The following is a 24,160-nucleotide window of genomic DNA, read 5'->3' as shown; positions in this document are numbered from 1 at the left end:
CTAAAACGCCATGTGCATTGAATCATACTCTATGCAGTCTTTTATGTCTTCTTTCATGTAGTATAATGCTTTTGAGATTCACAGGAGCTGCATGTATCAGAATCACTTTTTTTTTTATTGCTAAGTAGCATTCCATCATATGGATATGCGTAAAGCTTATGTTACCTAGTCACCAGCTGATGTATGTTTAGGTTGTTTCCAGTTCGAGGTGAATAAAGCTGCTATAAACATTCACGTACAAGTCTTTGTGTGGACGTATGCTTTCATTTCTAGGGACAGAACTGCTGGGTCATGAGGTACATGGACATTTAATTTTATAAGACACTGCCAGCCTGGTGCAGTGGCTCACACCTGTCATCTCAACACTTTGGGAGGACAAGACAGGCAGATTGCTTGAGCCCAGGAGTTCAAGACCAGCCTAGGCAACTGGCAAAACCTCACCTCTACAAAAAATAGCTGGGCGTGGTGGTGCACGCCTGTAGTACCAGTTACTCAGGAAGCTGATGTAGGAGGATCACTTGAGCTTAGGAGGTCACGCTGCTAGAGTGGGCTGTGATTGTGCCACTGCACTCCAGCCTGGGTGACAGAGTAAGACCTTGCCTCCCCCTCACCCCCAAAAAAAGACACTGCCAAAATAATTTCCAAAGTTGTGTGTACCATTTTGCAACACCACTAAGCAATGCATGAGAACTCTAGTTGCTTTATCTTCTTGCCAACACTTTGTTTTGTCATAGCCTTTTAAATTTTGCTTATTCTAGTGAGTGTGTAGTGATATTTCATTTAAATTTTCCTGATGACTAACGGTTTTTGAGCATCTTTTCATATGCCTGCTGGACATTCACATATCTTCTTTGGTGAAGTATCTCCAATTTTTTTGCTGCCCATTCCCTTAAATCAGATTGTCTTATTATTAACTTGAATGAGTTCTTTAGACATTCTGAACACAAATCGTTTATCAGATATGTTTCATAAAAATATTTTCTCCCCATCTGTGGTTTTCTTTTCATTCACTTGAGAGAAGCTTTTAATTTTTATGAAATTAGATTTATCAGTTTTTTATTTTATGGTGCTTTTTGTGTCCTATTTAAGAAATCCTTGGGTTAGGCAAGGACACAAAGATTTTTTTCCAAGTTTTTTCTGTAAGTTTAGGTCTACAACCCATCAAACAAATCTTTGTATATGGTGTGAAACAACAGGCAAGCTTTCCCACCCCCCCGCCCTTGTTTCTGCAGCATTTTTTTAAATGACTTTTTTTTTTCCCACTGAAATTCTTTGGTACTTTTGGCAAATCGGTTGGCCATATACGTGTGGGTCTACTGGACCTTCTATTCTGTTCCACTGGTCTCTATTTCTATCCATATGCCAGTATTACACTGTCTTCATTACTGGAGTTTTATAATTATTCTTGACATCAGGTAGTCCTTCAATTTTCTTCTCAAAGTCGTTTGGTTATTCTGTGTTTTCTACAGTTCTTTACAAATGTTAGAAACAGTATGCAAATTTCTACAAAAAAAGGCTGCTAGGTATTGGTTGAGTCTGTGTTAAATCTAGAGGTCAATTTGGGAAAACCTGACATTTTAACAACTTAAGTCTTCTGATTCATGAACACATTACTTCTTTCTATTTTATAGGTCTTTAATTTTATGCAGTAATGTTCTACAGTTTTCAACGTATAGGCCTTACAAATATTTTGTTAAGTTTATCCCTAAGTGCTGTAAATTTCTTTTTCTAAATTTCAATTTCCAAATGCTCACTGCTAGTGTATCGAAATGTAAATGATTTTTATATATTGACTTTGTATCATACTTGCTAAGCTCACTTATTCCAGTAGCTTTTTTTGGTAGATTCCTTAGGATTTTCTAAATAGACAATCATGTCATCTAGCAACTCAGACAGTTTTACTTCTTCCTTTCTAATCTATGTCATTTATTAATATTTCATTTTATTGTCTTATTGCATTACTAGCACCCTCAGTATAATGTGGAATAAAAGCGGCAACTGGTCACTTTGTCTTGTTTCTGATCTTAGGGGAAAGTATTCAGTTTTTCGTTAGGTATGATATTGGTTTTTTTTCTTTTTTTTTTGTACATGCTGTATACCAGGTTAAGAAAGTTACCCCTATATCTAGTTTGCAAGAGTTCTTATCATAAATGGATGCTGAATTCTGTCACATCTGGTAATGTGTTAGTATTAAGTGATAACTTCCGTACTGCAGACAAAGAAAGTCCGAGCTAGGAAATTCAGGATCAGCCAGTCCAGTCACCTAATTTATAGATGAGAAGACTGAGGTCCAGAGAGGTAAAATGACATGTTCAAAGCAACAGCTAGATAAGAAGTGGAACTAGGTCTATAATTTAAACCTCTTTATGCCTAAGATTTGTTTTTATATAATTATAGTGTTTATATGGTCTAGTAGAAATGCGCTAAAGAGCCATAAAAGCATTGAGAAAAAAGAAAATACAGAGATCAAAATTTCTTTGCAGTTTCTGAGAAAGAGTAAAGGGTAACAATGGATTTTAACTGAGGCTAACTAGGTTTCCAGTTTAAGTGGTAATATCTACTGCCAAGTATGGTGAGGGGAGATGTCACATGGCTACAACTCATTACTCATTTACTGCTAACACAGTTATTCTTTATGAACATAGACGAAAACAGAAACTCTGAAGATTTTCAAAAACTATATTGATTTGCTGGCATTGCTTTATTAAGCTGATTAAGCCTAGCTTGGATTTTCTGGTCAGTTTTCAAAGACTGAATTATTAGATTTATTAGATTTTTAAAAAATTAAAAGTCCAAATGTCTCCCCAAACAACATGATAAGAGAAAGCGGCTCCCATAGAAGAAAACTGACCTGGGAGGTGAGGGTGATGCTTGGTTGCGACTGTAGGAGGTTGGCTTGGCTTTGCTGAGGTAGTTGCGTTAGAAGATTTTGCGCTTGCAGGAGACCTGTAGAAGAAAAACATGTTATCCAGAAATATTAAAGATTTCTTTGAACACATGGCAAAAGAAAGAAAGAATCAGAAAATGAGCTGAAAATTTTCAGTTGATCTCTGGTAGTGTTACTGGTATCAAAACTCTTATTTATCTTATTTGCCTTACATTCAATCTTGTTTTACAATTTGGAAGAGAAGATATAAAACATTAAATTAAAACTGGTATGTCTTTAGCATAATCCGAATAAGCTCTGTGATAGGTCAATCCTTTATTTTAGGAAAGAGTGGGATGAAAGTAAAAAACTACTCTAGATAGAAAGAGTTGGAAATTCCAAAAAGAGCTCAACTTCTTAACCTAGAATCCATTAGAAACTGCCAGCATATGTTGGACCAGAGGAAAAGAAGCATTTCAAGTTCTCTTTATCAAACATTTGTCTGTTGGTGATAATAAAGTTGAAATGTAAAATATTCTATTAATATCTGCACTAACACTGAACTATCTTAGTTTCAAACAATTGATAATGTAATGCCACCAATGCTTCATGATGACAAACTGACATTCAAAGGAGAAATACAAACTCTCTGTTTGTAGAATATGCTCAATTACTCGAATACATGGCTTTTTATTTTCAGAACCTGATAGAGGACCAACTCAGAATGTCTGTATTTAAGGATTTAACCCACAGAGTTTCAGATAAAATGCTGTTGCTAAAATACTAAATACAAGATTATGTTTGCTGTGATAACAGCAATGGTAGAAAGTATTCAACAAAGCACACCAAACAAAAGGGATGTTACCATTTTTTTTAACATGTGATAAGATTATCTGAGGCAATACCTTCCTAATTATGATTTCCTTAGGTTACTAAATTTGGATATATTAAATGTTGGAATATGTAGGACAACAGCCAGAACACTTAAGCCTGCCAGAGATTAGCCACATAATTTGTCATTTATTTATAAGTAACTAAGCACAGCCTAAATTTAAGCTATCAAAAGATACTAATATTTATTTCATAATGTAGGTCACAAATAAGATAAATATATAAAATAGGTTTGAACTTTTCTAAAGAACCCTGACTTTTGCCGGTCCTGGGGCAAGTGAAATACATATTGAAGCAAATATGATTAAATAAAATTCAGTATATATTACTACAAACATTTCTTAAAAGGCAGGCTTATGGAAGTTTAAATGACCATCCTGCTTCCCCAAGTGTCTCCCTGTAGTTCAATCTCCATATAATAGTTAGGGTGATCTTTATAATCATATCATTTCCCAATTAAAACGCTGTCATGGCCTTATATTAGAATTAGAATAAAATCTACGCAACCCTAGGTATCTGGCCCTGTCTAGCTCTCATGTCTCAACTTCTACCACTTCCTTTGACTCACTCAACTCCAGCAACTCTGGCTTTTCTTTTCCTAGATCAGGTCAAGCTGTTCCCATCTCAGGTGTTTTACATTCCTTTGCCTACAAGACTCTTCATTCAGATTCTAGGTGTGGTAACCTCCCCCTCATCCTTCCTCATCAGTTCCCAATTCAAATATTGCTTCTCCAGAGAGGCTTTTCCAGACCATAGGCCCATTCTTCTTTAGGTTAACCATTACTAGATTATTATGATCTGCTACCCGACTAGTACTAATTGTTATCTAAACCATTTGTTTACATGTTTACTAGTTGACGTTTCTTAATGAGGGCAGAACCTGCATCTTGTTCAAAATACATCCCTAACTGTTAGAGCACTATATGACACAGCAGACACTCAACTAATTTTTTGAGTGAATTAATTAAAGTATCAAACTTTACTGGTTTGTAAAATACTGAAGGGTAGTCTAGAGAAAAAAACAAAACTGTATTTTATGTTAACGATTAAAACTAATTAAGTAAAACTATTTTGAAAAGGCTAAAGACTAAAGAATATTCAAAAACAATAATAAAAAATGAAAGAGAAGGCCAGGCATGGTGGCTCATGCATGTAATCCCAGCACTTTGGGAGGCCGAGACGGGCAGATCACTTGAGGTCATGAGTTCAAGACCAGCCTGGCCAACATGGTGAAACCCATCTCCACCAAAAATACAAAATTTAGCCGGGGGTGGTGGCACACACCTATAATCCCAGCTACTTGGGAGGTGAGGCAAGAGAATCGCTTGAAACCAGGAGGCAGAGAAGGTGGTGAGACAAGACTGGGTCACTGCACTCTAGCCTGGGTGAAAAAACGAGACTCCCTCTCAAAAAAATAAAAAAAAAGAGTAGAGAGCACAAAGGTCAGAAATGAAGTCCCATTATTAAACATAGGCTATTTCAACATAGGAGTTTCTTTAAAGTTTAACAATGAAAGTTAGTTTAATCTGTAAGAGACAAAAGCAGATATGTAAACAAATTCAAACCTTACGTTTTACCCCCAAACAAGGTCAGCTGAAAAGGCTGAAAGGGCCCATAGAGGTTTAGAACTTTTAAAAAACCAATGCTTGGCCAGGCGCCATGGCTCACGCCTGTAATCCCAGCACTTTCGGAGGCTGAGGCAGGTGGATCATGAGGTCAGGGGATGGAGACCATCCTGGCTAACACGGTGAAACCCCGTCTCTACTAAAAATACAAAAAAATCAGTCAGGTGTGGTGGCGGGCGCCTGTAGTCCCAGCTACTCGGGAGGCTGAGGCAGGAGAATCCTTCTAACCCTGGAGGCAGAGGTTGTGGTGAGCCGAGATCACGCCACTGCACTCCAGCCTGGGCGACAGAGCGAGACTCTGTCTCAAAAACAAAACACAAAAAACAAGAAACAATGCTTGCCACCTTCCCTTACCTAAACAACAAAAACCCAAACAAAACTCAAATGAACAGTTTTCTAACCAAGAACATTTCTTTGATTATTTTCATAATTAGTTGTGAGAGTAGATAGGGCAGAATGAGATCACCAATAAATTACGACTCAAGTTCAGTAGTCTGTCAGTAAGAATTTTCCCATGAAAAACAGTTGAGGAAAAGGCTTAGATTTCCCTTGCTTGAAATTAGATTCTAGACAGTTACAGTTATATAATCATAGCAATTATCTGTGCTATTTTCCCAATCTTGTAAAAGTCTGGAAGTTGGGGGAGGGTTTAAAAACATATATATACCTTTGCAAATACCAAAAAATCAGAATGAACAGTCATTCATTATTTCTACTATCTTAATTTGAGACAAATAAAATTGAAATAAAATGAGGTCCCAGATTTGAAAAGGGAAAGACAATGCTCTTGGCTTTGCTGCAAGTGAATGAAGGCAATCTCATTCCATCTTAACAAATCTAACAAATCTAATAAACACACTTAGCATTGCCCTTCCTAAGTCTTTCTCATCTAGGTCACTTTCTCCTTCCCTCTTGGAATTTTCTTCCATTGCGACTACCACTCTCCACCAGTTTTTGACTTCTGAAAATGCAGTATCTTTTGAATCTACTTAATCCTTCATACCTAAAAGGTTGGTTTCACCAAGGCTCTTCTAATACTACATATATTATATTTCCTCTGAACCTATCAACCCTTGTAGTTTCCTAAAAACCCAGGCATTATACCTAGATACCTCTTTCCTATCATTAATCAAATATAACTGGCCACCAGGTCCTGTCCCCTCTACCTACTTATTTACCAGTTTTTCCTACCCAAGTTTCAACACGAACTTTATTAAATACAAACTTGGAAATGCCACTTTTCTGATTAAATCTGTGGTTTAGCAGAGTTTACAGAAGACTTTCTTACTGGAAGATATTGGGCCTTTCACATTAGACTCCTCAAAGTGAGTCCAGATGCAGTGGCTCATGCCTAGAAACTCAGCACTTTGGGAGGCTGATGCACGAGGATTGCTTGAACCCAGGAGTTCAAGATCAGTCTGGGCAACCGCAGCAAGACATGTCTCTACAAAAAAATTTTTTTTTTTTTTTTTTTAAATTAGCTAGGTGAGAGAGTACACACTAGTCCCAGCTGCTTTGAAGGTTAAGGTGGGAGGATTGATTGATCCCAAGAGGCTGGGACTGCAGTGAGCCATGATTGTGGACTACACTCCAGCCTGGTTGACAGAGCAAGACTGTCTCAAAAAAAAAATTGTCAAAATTAGCTGGGTGTGGTGGCACATGCCTGTAATCCCAGCTACTTGGGAGGCTGAGGGAGAACTGCTTGAATCCGGGAGGCAGAGGTTGCAGTGAACCAAGATCATGCCATTGAACTCCATCTCAAAAACAAACAAACCAACCAAATAAAGCAAGAACGAGGAGCCTGTGAATCAATTTCCTATTTATTCCATCTCAAAAAAAAAAAAAAAAAAAAGTGGTGGCTCATGCCTGTAATCCTGGCACTCTGGGAGGCCGAGATGAGCAGATCACCTGAGGTCAGGAGTTTGAGACCAGCCTGGCCAACATGGTGAAACCCCATCTCTACTAAAAACCAAAACTTAGCCTGGGATAGTGGCAGGCACGTATAATCCCAGCTACTTGGGAAGCTGAGGCAGGAGAATTGCTTGAACCCAGGAGGCGGAGGTTGCGGTGAGCTGAGATCGCGCCATTGCACTCCAGCCTGGGCAACAAGAGTGAAACTCTGTCTCTTAAAATCCCAAAAAACAAAAAACAAAACTCAAAAAATAACAGATGCTGGCAAGGTTGTGGAGAAAAGGGAACACTTATACACTGCTGGTGGGAATGTAAATTAGTTAAGCCATTGTGGAAAGCAGTTTGGTGATTTCTCAAATAACTTAGAATTGCCATTTGATAGAGCAATCCCATTATTGGGTATATACCCAAAGTAATATAAATTTTTCTGCCATAAAGACACATACCCGTGCGTATATTCATTGCAGCACTATTCACAATAGCAAAGACATGGAATCAACCTAAATATCCATCAACACTAGACTGGATTTAAAAAAATGTGGTGCATATACACAATGGAATACTACACAGCCATAAAAACTTTGAGTACCTGCGGACACAAAGAAGGGAACAACAGCCACCAGGGTCTACCTGAGGGTAGAGGGTGGGAGGAGGGTGAGAATTGAAAAAACTACCTATCAGGTATTATGCTTATTACCTGGGTGATGAAAAAATCTGTACACCAAATCCCTATGACATGTAATTTATCTAGGTAACAAACCTGAGTGTAACCCTGAACCTAAAAGTTTAAAAATAAGAATAAAAATAATTGGGGGGTTGGGGTTAGGGCTCAGGAAACTTTTCTAATCCCTCAAGTGACCTTTTTTTTTTTTTGAGACGGAGTCTCTCTCTGTTGCCCAGGCTGGAGTGCAGTGGTTCGATCTTGGCTCACTGCAAGCTTCGCCTCCTGGGTTCCCGCCATTCTCCTGCCTCAGTCTCCTGAGTAGCTGGGACTACAGGCACCTGCCACCACGCCCGGCTAATTTTTTTGTATTTTTAGTAGAGATGGGGCTTCATCGTGTTAGCCAGGATGGTCTCAATCTCCTGACCTCATGATCTGCCTGTCTTGGCCTCACAAAGTGCTGGGATTACAGGTGTGAGCTACCACGTCTGGCCACCAAGTGACTCTTAAATATATCAATCTTAGGAAGCACTAAGCTATAGGATTTAAGGTCAAACTCCTGGAAACTTATCTAAGGTTCTTTAATGATCTGGTCTCTGCTAATCTTTCTGAGCTCAAATTTCACTACTACCTGTATATGCAAACTTCTTCTGCCATTGTAAGGCACTACTTATAGTTCTCTAACACAGCTTATTGATTTTTCCCCCATGTTTCTAAGCTTTGCAAATGCTGTTCATTTTCCAAGACTGACATTCTCCCTTTTGTAAGCCTATGAATGCATTTTCCCAAATTCACTGTGAAGACTTATCTGAGCACAAAGTTACAGGGGTCTCTTTGCTTGGTTCCCATAGCATTCTGTGCATATCAAGTCTAACACAATTTAGGTCTGTTTCCCTGTCACCAAATTGTGAACTCTCTGCAAGTAAATACTGAATTACTCATCTTTGAACCTTGAACATATGCTAGAATAATGACAAAAGACTTTGGAATGAATAAGAAGAAAAAAGGCAAAAAAAAACCCCACTTAGAAATAATACAGAATCAGTAGTGATGCACTAATGTTCCTTGGGTTGAAGCCTTGATACTCTCAACACTCTCCACCCTGATTACATTAACCGACCTTACACACGAGATTGGTTGTTTGATATATTAATTATATAATATTTACCACTCAAAGGACTCAAAGATGTTTTTTATAACTCACAAAATTTGTAGTTTCTATTATAAGCCTTTCCTCCTTAAATTAAAAAACAATGGTTAGAAGCACATACTTTCAATACTCAGTCTATATTCTTTGAATACACCTCCATGAAAAACAATTAAAACACTAGCAGCAACTTATCCAATTTATGTTTGGCATGTTGAATAATTTCACTTAGACTTTTGGCCAAACTCTTGGTTCTTCCTTAGTGATTAAGCAGATGAATGGCAGTTCAGGACAACCTTCAATAATGTGGTATTTATGACCAAAAAATATATATATATATATTTTTCTTAAACAAAAGTTTATAATCAACCAAAATTTAATAAAAAACATTGTTCTAATAGTTTCAGGGCCAAAATGACAGTAGTTCATGCATGTGTAACATTCAGTGAACAGCCTTGGTATATCACTAATTAGCTCTGAGGAGGAGCTCACCCTGCTGGCCCTGGGGCGTCTGTGAGATGATAAACTGCGCTGGCTGCAAATTGGTGGTTGGATGCACCAACACAAACTGTTGCAGGTTGAGATTCTGCTGTTGAAGCTGTTGCAGTTGTTGAAGATCCTGAAAAATTGGAATTAAAACATGGATTGGAGATTCTGAAATAAAAGTTCACTTAATTATAAGGCTTCCAGCTGATGATTTCTGTCACCTCCAAATAAAGAAGAGTAAATACTTGGCATGCTTTCATATTCCAAACAGGGTATGCTGTGTGTGTGCTTGACAAAGCATGTGAAGCAACCTGGAGCCTCTGCAACTTACTTACTATTTTTGTGGACTGACATATATTGTTATGATAAGCCTAATTTTCAAAGGTTCTTTAAAATTCCCTCAGAACAAATATACTTCTGTTTTTTATCACATAAAGACTAGTTTTAAAAATCAAGTGAGAAAATGGTTTTTAAATATTTGATATTCTCTTAAATAAAAATTAATCGCATTATATCTGAATTTCCATCAATAAAAGGCCTATAATGACTTATGACATTTGACAACAGCTTATCTAACTTAACTGAAAAAATCAGTATTCAATTTTTTTGCCCTTTTCCACATGTTCTAAAGTATTCAATTTTTTAAAACAAAAAATAGCTATCCACATAAAAATTTGATCCCTAACAACAATAGCACCTTACATTGGCCTACTATTTTATAATTTTCAAAGTGTTTCATGTACGTTATCTTATTTAGACTAATGTTCATATAAGGTCTCACAGCTGGCACTAAAAACATTTATCTGGTGATGAGAAAGTGGCCAAAATCAAAACATTATCTTGATAAAGACTGTATAAAGACTAGTCTGATATCTCTACTCTTATAGTTAGTTCTTTTTAAATGGTTAGTCAAACTCTTGCTAGAAGTTAAGTCCATTTCTGAGTCTTTTCTGACAGGCATAAAGACAGCTGTCTAACAATTAGACTCATAACTCTTCATATATTTTACTGGTACAACTACTTACACCTTTTTCCTCTTCCTGAGATAAAAGATTTTATTTATTTTCCTCCTTGGTACTATTGTGTATGCTTCTTAAATAAATTTTTTTTTTTTTTTTGAGATGGAGTCTCACTCTGTCACCCAGGCTGGAGTGTAGTGGCGCAATCTCGGCTCACTGCAAGCTCCGCCTCCTGGGTTCACGCCATTCTCCTGCCTCAGCCTCCTGAGTAGTTGGAACTACAGGTGCCTGCCTCCACGCCCGGCTAGTTTTTTATATTTTTAGTAGAGACGGGGTTTCATTGTGTTAGCCACGATGGTCTCGATCTCCTGACCTCGAGATCTGCCGGCCTCAGCCTCCCAAAGTGCTGGGATTACAGGTGTGAGGCACCATGTCCAGCGCTTCTTAAATAAATTTTTATTATCTCTAGATACTTTGCCCTAAAATGTGAAAACTGAAACCAAACAACATTCTAATGCAATCATGTTCTCCACAATGTTAATCACTCCATAGCAGAGATTACTCACTGTTTCTCTCATACATGGGTGGCAACATTCACCGCAGAGCACATGAAAAAAATTCATGTCTGCTGTAATTAGCTAATTAAAATAAATACAGTAATCCCCTGCTTCAAAAATATGCCAGCTAATTATTCAAGAATTGTCAATATAAATAGTTATTCAAATAATCAGCTATATGTTTATAATATCAACTACAATAAGCAAACAAACATTACTTCTAATTCAGTGGTAAGGAAGGGTACCACTTACCTCACTGATCCAGAGCTCCTCAGGCAGTTAAGGCCCCACACTAACAATCAAAAAGTTAATTTAACATTAAATAAAACCTGCCACTTTATTCCTCACTTGCTGCTCCCGCTATTGGAGTTCCTTACTCACCTGTGCGATCTGTATGGGCTGAGACAGGGGGATCTGCGTCATGGGCGTGGCAGCAGAGGCGGAGATGGTGGCCCCAGCAGCACTGTGCTGCTGGCTGGCGGAGTGCTGCTGCACTGCAGCGGCCAGCAGCTGTGCCTGTGCCTGTGCCTGCTGGAGTAGTAACTGTTGCTGGGCAGGCGTCAAAGTAAGCTAAACAAAATCAGAACACATAATGGGAAAGTGTTGAAGGAGAAAGTCTCCCAATGCGAGTCAACTGCTTTGTAATAGGTAACTCAAATGATATTAGTCCCCAGCGACCCCACTTCACATGCTTAGCAGACAGCTAAAATGTTCATCAGTGATCAAACCACCATTACTAGCAGAACATTTAAATTAAAATGGTGGTCCCCACTCTGGACTTAATCATTCAAGCTTGTCCAGGGCCCTAGGGTTTGGTCAAGAAAGTAATTAACTAGTAAGCAAGGAAAAAAAAAAAAAAAAAAAAGAATCACCGCTGACAGGATATGAAAAGAAATTTACACCCAACCGAACAGCAAGTGATTAGTCAGATGAATGAGGAACAAGGATGCTGGATATAACCAAGGAAAGAACTGATAAGGCCCAGCTGCTTCCTATTAGCATGAATCCCTGCCATATTCCATCATTTCCATTAAGTCCAAAGATATGACTAAAGAATATGAGCTCCATTTGTTTCTTTTACAAGTCTCCCTACAGGCCCCTCCCTAATACAATCTTTTCTGTGATTGAAAGCATTGAGTCTCTGCAACTTTACATCTCCTTCCCAACACATTATCTCTATGAAACAGGTGGTGATAGCTGTTCTCTTTACATGCAAATGAACCCGAATGCCCAGGTTTAATAGAAGCTCCAGCCACAGGAACTTAGAATCCCAACTCCCTCTTACTATTGTAGACACTAGTCACCAAAAACAAGACCCAAATAGTAAAGTAGGAAATGTATTTACAGCATATTTAAACTTGCTTTCATAATGCAACTTATTTCAAACACACTTAAATCATAGTAAGTGTGTTCTACTTTTCTTTTGGTGACATGTTCTGATTGATCAAATAAGATGGAACCATAATTTTCTGAAGTATATGTACAGTCACTTAGTGCCACAACCTCCTCTAAAAGAATCAAACACAATTTGTGCATTAGAAACATAAGGCTCAAAACCAAACCATTCAAAAACTCAAAACCCTTTAAGGGATATGTGTATATATAAAGTATAGATATATTTTTAATTTTTATATAATATATATACATACATACATCTCTACTGATGGGATTTTTGTAAACAATTTTGCAACAGTTCTTAAAACAGTTGTCCACTGACAAAATACACAACTGGAAAAAAAAAAAAAAAGAAACAGAAAAAAAAACCCCAGAAAATTCTTGGGAGTTAATGCGATGTGAATTGAATAATAACTATTCCTTACTATTGCCCTAAACCAATCCCCACAAAGATAATTTAATACACAAATTTTCAACATTGGAAAAATATTTTGAATGGTGCCTTAGAGAAAAGACAGCTGAAAACTTAAAAGCTTAATATAGTCACACAGGTCAATTTATTAACAATAAAAAATAAATGACAGACCTCAGCCTTTTGGCTAAGATCAAGAATAAAAATAAACAACATTTGTTGAATGCTACATGCAAAGCACTGTTCTATAAGCTTTATAGTATTATCTCCAATCTTCACAACATAATGTAAGATGGGTATTATTAGTATCTCCATTTAACAGAAGGAAAACTGAGGTAGAGGAAAATGAAGTAATTAGGCACACGGTAAGTTGGAGAGTTAGGATATGAAGCCACATGTTTTATTTTAGACCATTACACAGTAACTTAAAGAAAAAAGTTTTTCTTTTGCAGGTACTAATCCATTCTTTAACTTCTACCCTGCAGTGATGTCTTAACGCCAAATGGACAACTGCCATTTTCAGTGTAATGATCTCAACTATATGATAATTACTCCATTGCAAGATGAAGCGACACCTGAAACGGGGGTTTAATAAAGTTGTAATTTATCCAGAGCATCCACAATTCTAACAAAAGATATCCTGAAAACTTATGACAAAGATAATTCCTTTTTCAGAGCTATGTACAGTGTAGGAAGTTCCTTAAAGACACAATAGTGCCAGGCATAGCCATGTTACTGCCAGCTATGGTGAAAAATTCTAATCAGATATTGGCCAATGGCAGTTCTGACACAGAAAAAGTTTATTATAATTCTCTCAGTCAACACTTACCCCAGTTATCTGTCCTCCAGCTAGCATAAGCTGGGTCTGGGGAATGGCTGCCTGCACTGAAGGCTGCTGGGAAGGCTGGCTTGGCTGCTGTGAATCCCCCGAGTCTTCATTAGATTTAGACTGAGGTGGAGTGGGGTAGGAAATAAAAGATTGCAAATAGTTGATTAAAAGAAATGTACTTAAAACCCCATCTTTTAGGAATCCTTTAAACCATGGACTTACTCAGTCATGAGTTCTGGTTTACCTCCTTTCTTTTCTTTGTATCTTCCTAGTTTCACATAGTAAGTTTTTAGACTTTTTAATTTCAATGCCAGCAAAGCTGCTACTATAATTTTTAAAAATAAATAGTCATCCCCCACCAATTTATAGATTATTTTTCATAGCCCCCAGTTCCTCAACTCTAGAAATAGGGGGTAAAGGGAAGGACACATTTTCAATTCACCTTTACATTAGACCTTCCATACCAATATTTTAACACACCTGGTGGTCAGTCTGAAACTTCTCCATATACCACCTCAGAGAATGATCGCTTGATCCACAGAACTTTCCACCTAATATTTTACAGAACGGTAAATCTAGCAACTCCCATCAACTAACACACAAGCTCAGAGAGAAAATGCTGCAGTCAAGAGAGAGGGGCACGAAGAGAAAATTTTATGGTAATTAAAACTGGTTATGCAAAGCATTAAAATTCTGCATAGATTTGCATATTTCCCACCACCTGTTTTAGGGACTGCAGCAAGGCTAATTAACATAAATGCTCTGATTAATTCTGCCAGTCATTGAGAGATAATTACAGTGCAGGACTGTAAACATTCTGCACTGGAGATACAGCCTGTTTGCCAACATCTCTCTAAGGGATGAAAGTTTACCATGGCAACCAAGGCAATTTTCCGCCTCCTCTCCCTCAGAAAGTAAGGTCATATTATCTCTTTTTCTTTTCTCTCCTTGTTCCCACGTGTTACTAGGTCCATATTCAACTGGGTTTCATGAAATGCTCAACCCAAGGTCTTTAGTCATTAGCAACACTGAAATCAATCTTCCATAATACTGTCTTTCTCTCTTGACTGCTAGTTACCTAAACACTATAATGAAAGGAACCAGCAGGTTGATACAAATGTTAGAGAGCACTGCCTAACACTTGAACTTTGTATGTTTTGCCATATGGTTCAAAGAAGGAAAGTGGCCAGATTTGTTTTAACATTTTGACTGTCTGTCCACCAGTATCTATGAACAAGTTTAATTACAATTATTAGAAACCTAACATTTTAGGGTGGAAAGGAACCCTGGCAATCTTATAAAAGTCCCCACTTAAGTACAGATGAGAAAAACTGAACCCAAGGAGGTTATGTGACTTGCCAAAGGTCACACAGCTAGTCAGTGGCAGAATGAGAATGCAAACCTGGTCAAACTGTTTTTGTGAACACTTTTGTGAACAGTCCAGTGTTCTTTCCTCTGCCCTATAAGGTCTCCCTAAGACATCAAAAATGATAAATAACAAGCCTTTTGGAAACAAACTGGCATTTAAGAGAACTTTCAGGCTGTGTGTTTAGGTATGTGTTATAGCAGTATAACTTAGAAACATTTTTACTGAACTTACACATATAACTTGGAAAGCAGACTTTTCCTGTCCATCTCTCGTTCATGCACAGTAGCAGAATATAAAATTGATTTTCATTAATGGTAATAATTATCATTATTTGAATCTTCACGAGATTCACTAATTTTAAAAAGGTAATACTTCTAAGCATTTTCTATTATAAAATATATGCTCACTATAGAAAATTAGAAAAATTTAAGAAAAAATAAATAAAAGATTGATCCATAATCCCAGGTCCCAGTTTACCTGTACATTTAAAGACTGAGCAGCAGCCTGTAAACTTGTTCCAGCGAGTTGGACCTATAAGTAATCAGGGGAAATTCTAGTTTAATACTGTTGACATTCATCACAAGGGGTTGTCATCACTAAATATTTTAAGTCTACTATGTGTCACCGAGCTAGAACTGAGAAGACAAAGAGGTCTGTCTTACTGAGTTAAAACTTTATGAACAAGCTAAGTCCCTTCTCAACCCACCCTACCCCACTCCCACTGGTCCCACAGAAAAATGCTGTTAATCTTTTTTTGAAGACGTTTTCCCACACTAAATGAACACTATCAGCCATGCCACACTTGTATTGAATGTTCCTTATATAACATTCTGTTTGTATTCATAGAATGCTTAGATCCTAAAAATTTAATTAATCTTCCACATTGTCTTAAAGAACATATAATAAGCTATCTATATACATTATTTATTATTAGAAACAATCAGAACCATCTACTTATTTTAATTTCAAATGTCCCATGTATACACCAGAGTAGAAATATATTTACACACCCACACAGCCCAGTCCTTAAAACATTTATAATCATAACTTAAAACTCTTAGCCGAAATAAGAAATCTATCCTATAAACCACACATAAATGTCTGTCAAAACATTTCATACATTCAGGAAGTTCAAATCATGGTTATATGAAAATAAGGATACACATGGAATTAGAAAACCATCATTTGGCAACTATGATAAGAACTATGATTTAGACAGAGTCATCAATGGATAACTGATGGGTGAGAAATCTGAGGAGTAACAGGATATTTACATATTCTCAACTATGTCTCCAATGATACTTAATACTTACAAAGGGTAAAATAGTGTCTTTTCATTGGAGAAACCTGGCAGACAAATAATCAAGTGAGCACAAACAAGAGTCATCAGGAAGGAGACACATGCCTTCTGCTATGATGCACTGAGAGGAATGCAGCATACCTAACAAAAGTATAGAATCTGAATCTAATCACAATGAAAATCAGACAAACCCAAACTGAGAAACACTACAAAATAACTGGTGTATACTGCTGTCCTGAAACAAAGAAAGACTGAGAAGGGAGAAAGAGAATATAAACTAGGCTAGAATACATGGAAAACTAAACTAGAATGGTGGCAGTGGGAATAAAAAGTAGGAAACATGCAAGTCTCTGCAATGTACTACATAAGGATCCTGCCTGGATTTAGATGAAAAGAAGAGAGTCATACATTATTCCAGGGTTCAAATCTGGGCAAATGGAAAATGTTAGTACCACTAACAGGGACAGGGAAGATAATGAGTTTCATTTTGTATATACCGCATAGCATCAAGATGTCCTGAGATTAAATATAAATGTTGGTATGGAGCTCAGTAAAGAGTTAAAAGCTAAAATGCATTGACTACTATGTCCTTTATTTGAAACTGCTAGTCCTGTTAGTAGATGAGAACCCTCGAACACAAAAACAAAAAAAACCAAATCTGAAGACATATGTAGAACACATTTAAAATACAGTGTAATCAGGAGAGGCCTACCTGAAGAGATAATATGTTTAAGGCCTAAAGGCTAAGAAGTCAAAGAGCCCAAGGAAAGAGCTTCAGGTACAAAGATTTGAAGAAGATAAAAATTTTATGTGGTTTTTACTCATTATGTTTCAGGGTAAAAGTTTGTTGAGGAACGGGATATTTATACAGTCTTTAAAGTACTGCCTCACAGAGTATTACCTACCAGAAGGCAAAAAAACATATTTACAGTGGACAAATCTGATCAACACTACCTTAATAAAATAATCAAACTTAATATCACAATAATGGGACAAAGCAATATGATATGGCTTCTGAATGCACCGAGAGGGACTCAGCATCACTTCTCTTGTATTCCTTTCAAAAATGCGTAACTTGAATTCAGCCATTGAGGGAACAATCAAACACATTCAAGTTAAAGGGGCATTCTATAAAACAGCTGGCCTCTATTCTTCAAAAATGCCAATATCATGAAAGACAAAGACATGTTGAGGAATTGTTCTGGATTAAAGAGACTTAACAGACATGACAGCTAAATGCAAAGTATGGACTGGATTGTGGGCAGGAAGTATATAAATATGGGCCAATATTGGAAAATGATATCGCATCAATGTTAAGTTTCTGGAATTTGAAATTTGCACTGTAGTTTTATCAGAGAATGCTGTTTTTATGAAAAACATGCTGAAGTATTTAGAAGTAAATGGTTACAATGTCTGCAACTTTCAAAGGAGTTAGCAAAAAAAAATTTTTTTGGCTTGGTGCCATGGTATACGCCTATAATCATAGTTGTATAGGAGGCAGGAAGATCACTTGAGCTCAGGAGTTGGAGATCAACCTGGGCAACATAATAAGACCTCATCTCAAAAAAAAAATTTGTGTACATACATACATATACACATATGGTATAAAGCAAATGCGGTAAAATAGTAACAATCGGTGATTCTAGGGGAAGGGCTTTCAGATGAACACTGTTCTATTGTTGTAACTCTTATAGATTTGAAAGCTTTTTAAAAATAGGAAGTTAAAAATAAAGAGAGAGCATTCCTTTACCAACTCCATTTAGCTAGTTTCTAACACCCTTCAAGACTCAGCTCAAAAATCACCCTGAGAGAAATGTCTTAGACTGTAGGGGTTAAGCTAATCATTTCTTCCTCAGTAGTCTCATACTTGACCATTTAGTCATCTATGAATTTATTCAACAAATAATTACTGACACCTGTTGTATCATGGGGTTCTTTGGTAAATGCTGGGACACAGGTAAACAACAAAAGGTTTCCATTTTTATGGAACTTATAGTCAATGGGGCAACAGACCTAAAACCATCCATTTTGTGTATGTATATTATAATTATGGTAAGGAAAGGTTCAAAGTGCTAATTCTCTCAATAAGGGAGCTGGAAACAGAAGGCAAGTGTCACACTGTTAATTATGTATCTAATCAGATGCAAGGACTTGTGTCTTGATGGGAGATTTAATGGTGTCGCAATTTCAAGTAAAATTCTTTGGTTTGCAGTCCTGTGGTCTGGGTGGTATTGAAGGGTCTATGACTTTGGTAATCAGTGGCCAGATCTAGAGGTCTCGGAGCTGGTACAGGGAGAGTTGCAATCATCTCGGAATTTGGACCCAGTGGGGAGAAAACTGCACATCATCTGTGAGCCCTCAGGGAGTCTTTAATACATTTGGACCATCACATATTTAAGCCAGATAAAGATGCTTACTAGGTCCAAATAATTGACTAAATTCTGTCAAAAATGCTATTCCTCTTAGGAACCCAGAAAAATTAGTGGAGGCTTGAATATGTTCTTAGAAAAAAAATCAACATGAAAACATTTTTTTCTTCTAGGATATATTTAAAATATTTTAAAATCCATTTTAGATGTTGATTTATCTTAATATTTTATCTGAAAGTTAATGTCAAAGTTTTTCCATTTCAAAGATACAAACAAAGCTATGTGCCTGAGCAAAAGTGTTCCATTAGGCCTCACTCTAATAGAAGATGATAACTGCTGCCTACAGGATATCCCTTTGAGTCTGTGAACAAATAAATGGGCTTTAGAACAGCTTTCCAGGATTTTACCTGCTTTCAAGTAGAAGAATTTCTTTTATAGTTTAGGTGGTCTGATGATATATTTTGATGAAAAAACTTTAGTAAGATGTATATATTCAGTGCTCAGTAACTTAATATGTTAATATGTAACCTGGCAGGTCTTATGTCCATACGGATTTTTCACTGAATCACTACCATCACCATCATTAGGCATCATCACTAGCACCATCACTATCAACACATGTAGACCACCAAAATATTGCTCTAATATATAACTGTGAACATGAGTCAAGGGGTTGAGATACTCTGATAGTCTAGCTCCCAACTGTTTTCACTGTTTCCCATTTTTAATCAGCTTCCATATCCCAAAACTATTGAGTACCAGTGTTTGTTTTTTTTATTCCCGTTCCCTCTACATTATAGCTAAAACATGAATGAACAGAATTCATGGTCTGTTTTAGACCCAGGGAAAAAAATGTTGTGACACAGGCTAACAAAGTTGAGGCAGAGTCTTTTGAACCTCAAACTAGGGGGCGGGGGTCATAGTCAAGCAAAAGCCTCTGAGTAGTTGCCCAAATCAACTGTCATGGTCTGGAACTGTTTTAGAGGACAGAAATGAGCTTGCAGCTCAGAGCCTTTTACAGCAGGTCTCAGGCAATGGTAGCTACATCTTTTTGGATGATTTTGATAATTTCTACCATCAGGCAGCCGCCACAGATACCCACTTACAAAAACAGCAAACCAGTTACTATACACATTCCATTCACAACAAGGAATTCCTTTGTTTCCCACACACCTGTGGAGTCAATGACTCTACACTCAACTAAACTATAGGATTTCATACTAACCAAATAGAATGACACAATTACACATAATTAGCATTAGGCTTTAAATAAGTTAAAAGGTTCCACATTCTGAAATAACTTCCTTAGGCCCCAGTATTTTATGCCTCTATCTTTCACTCTCACTGATGGTTGAGCAGAACATTCCTACCTGATGGAGATGTCCAAGGAAAGCCTGCGCCTGGGCTGTTGAGATTGCTCCTCCTACAGGCACAGGCTGCTTCTGAAAGTCCAGACCATTGGTTTGTGTGCCTAGAAAGCAAGCAAAATGATTACAACTATTAAAAGAAATAAATGAAATAAAGCACTAGATTTCAGTTACCAACATTCATCAGGCACCTATTTTGCATAAGTACTTTCCTAAATACCTCCAAGGAGAAGGGATTCAAAAGAAAGGAAACACAGTAAAATGGTTTATCTTCTAAAAGTAGGACTGCATGACAAGTACACAAACACTGATAAGCTTAAGAAACAGAAACAAAAATATAAATAATAAATTACAATCATAAGATGGTGTGTGAAAATTCAGATGTGAATGCAGCGACCGGAGCAGCTAGCATAGGAACAGAGTTCAAAGAGACCCTGAGGCTCTCTTCTATTTTCAGCTTACTTGATATGTGGCTAGACAGAAGAAATTCACTGGTGACTTTGCCAAGAGCAAGAAAGACTTATTATTAACTCCAAACACTTTAATGAATAGCAATCTGATGGCAAAAAGCAACCTTTTCCATGATAAGCATAAAGAAAACAATAGCTGTACTAATTCCTTGAATCCTAAACAACAGATCGCTGCATGTATCTCATTAGCAAGGGCCCTGCTATAATTATATTTTTCAAAACGTTATGCGAAGCTGGGTGTGATGGCTCATGCCTGTAATCCCAGCACTTTGGGAGGCCGAGGTGGGTAGATGGCTTGAGCTTATGAGTTCGAGACCAGCCTGGGCGGCATGGTGAAACCCCGTCTCTATAAAATATCAGCCAGGTGTGTGGTGGTGCGTGCCTGAAGTCCCAGCTACTCTGGAGGCCAAGCGAGAATGGCTTGAGCCCAGAAGACGGAGGTTGCAGTGAGCCAAGACCACGCCACTGCACTCCAGCCTGGGTGATAGAGGTACAACTTGTCTCAAAAAAAAAAGAAAGAAAGAAAATAAAAATGTTATGCGAGCGCTTTTTAACCACTTTTGCTGTGATCTGATATTAGAATAGGGCTAATTTATGGAAAGATAGGCCACCCTAACACCCAGAAATATTTTCTAAGGTATTATAATACATTGTTTTCAAATTACTATATCTGGTTATTATTTAGAAAAAGTCAGAACATCATGTACTGAATAAAATATAACAGACCACAGGAATCTGTAAGAATTGTCTAGACCATGGATATGGTTCTACACTTCCATTTCCTACCACTCAAATACCCCATCTTCCCATCCTTACACCTGTGTGTGCACACACATCCAGAGCAGACCAGTCAGAAGAGCACAAAGTTAGAACCTTGCAGCAGGGTTTCTAAGACAGTGCTAACGTCTGCCAATATACACACCCTAATTTCTGGCAGATGTATTACTTAAATAAGAATGAATAATTAGGTATAGCATATGAACCAGAGCCCTATTTGTTTCCTTGAGATAATTATAAAAGATATGTATAAATATTTCACTTTCTAAAAATTCATAAAATTGCTTCTTCTATTTTTTCCTAAAGTCTTCCACAAATAGAAAACTATAGAACTACTTAGACATACATAGTTAGTAAAATTGAGTGCAGGCTTGTGTCAAGTAATTGAAAACATGCATGAAAATAAAATGTAATTAGAGTCACCTCCTTTATTTTTTCTTATTTTTTTCCACGACGACATTCTAGTCAAGTAGAGTCACTTCCATAAGCTACACGTAGAAGTTTCACTATTTTAAAGTTGTGCGTTTGTCATGAGTTGCTATCTCTATCCCTACGCAGGATTATCGGTACCTTTGCGGAGATTTTAAGATAGTACGGCATTGTATTATTTTGTCAATCATACCTCAATAAAACTGGAGGAAAAAGAGACTGTTCGCCATTAGAGAAACATGCTCAAGATATATTAAATAAATCAACAAGGCTAAAAGAATATGAGATTTTGAAAAACAGAGACAACACTTAAAAGATTAACACAGTACTAATAGGAGGTCTTCGAGAACCAAATATTTCACTCTCATGGAGTCTGTGGAAATTCTGTATACTGGTTCCACTTTCAAGTTGCATAAAAATGCTATCAAAGCTGCTTATAAGTCACAAAGCACTAAATAATACAGAGAGACTGATGTCTAGTATTCCTGGTACAATGGTCTACTGGTAATAGTATTTAAGTGCCCTGGTTCTGCCTCTGGGGGGAGGATGAGCTGAAGGCATGGTCTCTGTATTGTAAAATGTTCTTACATTTTTAATAAATGATATTTTGACATCATAAAAACCTTTCTGGCTGGGGAGAGACTGCCCCTCCCAGGTTTAGTCAATTCTTGGAGACAGCAAAGGGCCCAGCCAGGAGCATGTCTTTGATACACAAACTAACCAATCTAGAGCCAAATTTCCTCAATCAGACTCTAGAGGCAATATTCTGCCTTCATCCTAGGGCCAGGTACCAGGCAACTAGAGACCACCCCTAGGTGGTCCCAAAGCCCTCCAAAATTATTGAAGTTAGCCAATCCTAAACTGCTTACTCTGTCCTGACTTTCCCACAGAACCTCCAACAAAGGTAGTGGCCTAGAGCCAGTGGGTGGCTTTCCCCTCTAATTCCAGCTACTCAGAGGCTGAGGCAGGAAGGATCCTTTGAGCCCAGGAGTTCGAGGCTGCAACCAGCTACGATCATGCCACTGCAAAAAGGTGACAGCCCAACTATTCCCCTTAAAAACCCCAGGAAAGGTAGTGGCCTAAACCTTCCACTCACTCCTATATTCTGCCCCCTCACCACTCTGGTGTCTTCCCCCAGGTGGCCCTGCATGGTGCGCTGTGCTTCCTGTCTCTAGGACCTGTGAGTATAATAAACTTTGTTTTTCTGAGCTTTTCTTATGTCTCCCGTTGTGGCCACACTGGACTTACCACCTCATAACAGAACACGAAACAGTATTCAAAGGTAGTAAGGTAAAAAGAATACTTAGACAACTACTCAGATAAATAGAGGAATTTAAGGTGCTAAGGCAGGTTAACCTCTTTTACTGTAGCAACTGAGGCTCCATTGGGAGGTGAGGAGTAGAAGAAAGTAGTTATTACATGGAAATTATTCTTGTAAAACATAAAGACCTAAATTGAACTAAAAGGAAAGGAGAGAGAAACAGATACACACACATACCCCAATTGGGAGTTAAATATGAGATAGAAATGTGGAGGTAGGTACATTGGGGGCCAAAACCAAATAGCACTTGGTTTTGTGTGCCTGGGAGAAAAGGAGCACTCTACATTAGGAGACATAATAGGAGCACCTATATTAGGAGATGTGAAGACACAGAGAAACAGAAGGAGGAGTTAGAAAAGCAGGAAAAAACCCTTCAAGACTCACGTGTTTACAGAAATCCTGAACAGATCAGTAACGAGTTAAACGAAATTAGTAACAAAAAACTTAACCAAAAAATCCCTGGACCAGATAGATTCACAGTCAAATTTTACCAGCTGTACAAAGAAGAGCTGGTACCAATTTTACTGAAACTATCCCCCAAAAATCAAGTAGGAGGAACTCCTCCCTAACTTATTCTATGAAACCAGCATCATCTTGATACCTAAATCTGGCAATGATACAACAAAAATAGAAAACTGCAGGCCAACATCCCTGATGAACATAGATGCAAAAATCCTCAACAAAATACTAGTAATCCAAATCCAGCAGCACATCAAAAAGTCAATTCCTCATGATCAAGGGGCTTTATTCCAGGGATGCTAGGGTGGTTCAACATATACAAATCAGTACGTGATTAACTACGTAAACAGAATGAAAATAAAAACCATATGATCATCACAATAGAACCAGAAAAAAGCATTCAATGAAATCCAACATCCCTGTATAATAAAAACTCCTAATAAACTAGGCATTGAAGGAACATACCTCAAAATAATAAGAGCCATCTATGATAAACTCATAGCCAGTATCATATGAAACAGTCAAAAGTTGAAAGCACTTCCCCTAAGAACAAGGCAAGG

At 37.5% G+C, this 24,160-nt stretch overlaps 1 protein-coding gene across 2 annotated transcripts in view; it reads right to left on the bottom strand.

Moving 5' to 3' along the window:
* POU2F1 (POU class 2 homeobox 1) overlaps positions 1-24,160 on the bottom strand; it is a 174,161-nt gene that overhangs the window by 40,188 nt on the left and 109,813 nt on the right. For both annotated transcript variants that reach the window (XM_011979902.1, XM_011979901.1), the window contains 6 exons: positions 20,148-20,248; positions 15,586-15,639; positions 13,740-13,859; positions 11,485-11,673; positions 9,594-9,720; positions 2,852-2,946 (listed from right to left, as the gene is read on the bottom strand). In XM_011979902.1, coding sequence (XP_011835292.1) covers positions 2,852-2,946; positions 9,594-9,720; positions 11,485-11,673; positions 13,740-13,859; positions 15,586-15,639; positions 20,148-20,248 — 686 coding nt within the window. The remainder of the gene's footprint in view (positions 1-2,851; positions 2,947-9,593; positions 9,721-11,484; positions 11,674-13,739; positions 13,860-15,585; positions 15,640-20,147; positions 20,249-24,160) is intronic.

This window comes from Mandrillus leucophaeus, unplaced genomic scaffold, assembly GCF_000951045.1.
Source record: "Mandrillus leucophaeus isolate KB7577 unplaced genomic scaffold, Mleu.le_1.0 Scaffold207, whole genome shotgun sequence".
Taxonomy (NCBI): Eukaryota; Metazoa; Chordata; class Mammalia; order Primates; family Cercopithecidae; genus Mandrillus; species Mandrillus leucophaeus.
Note: the sequence above shows the minus strand (reverse complement) of the source record. Positions and strands in the feature narration are given on the sequence as shown.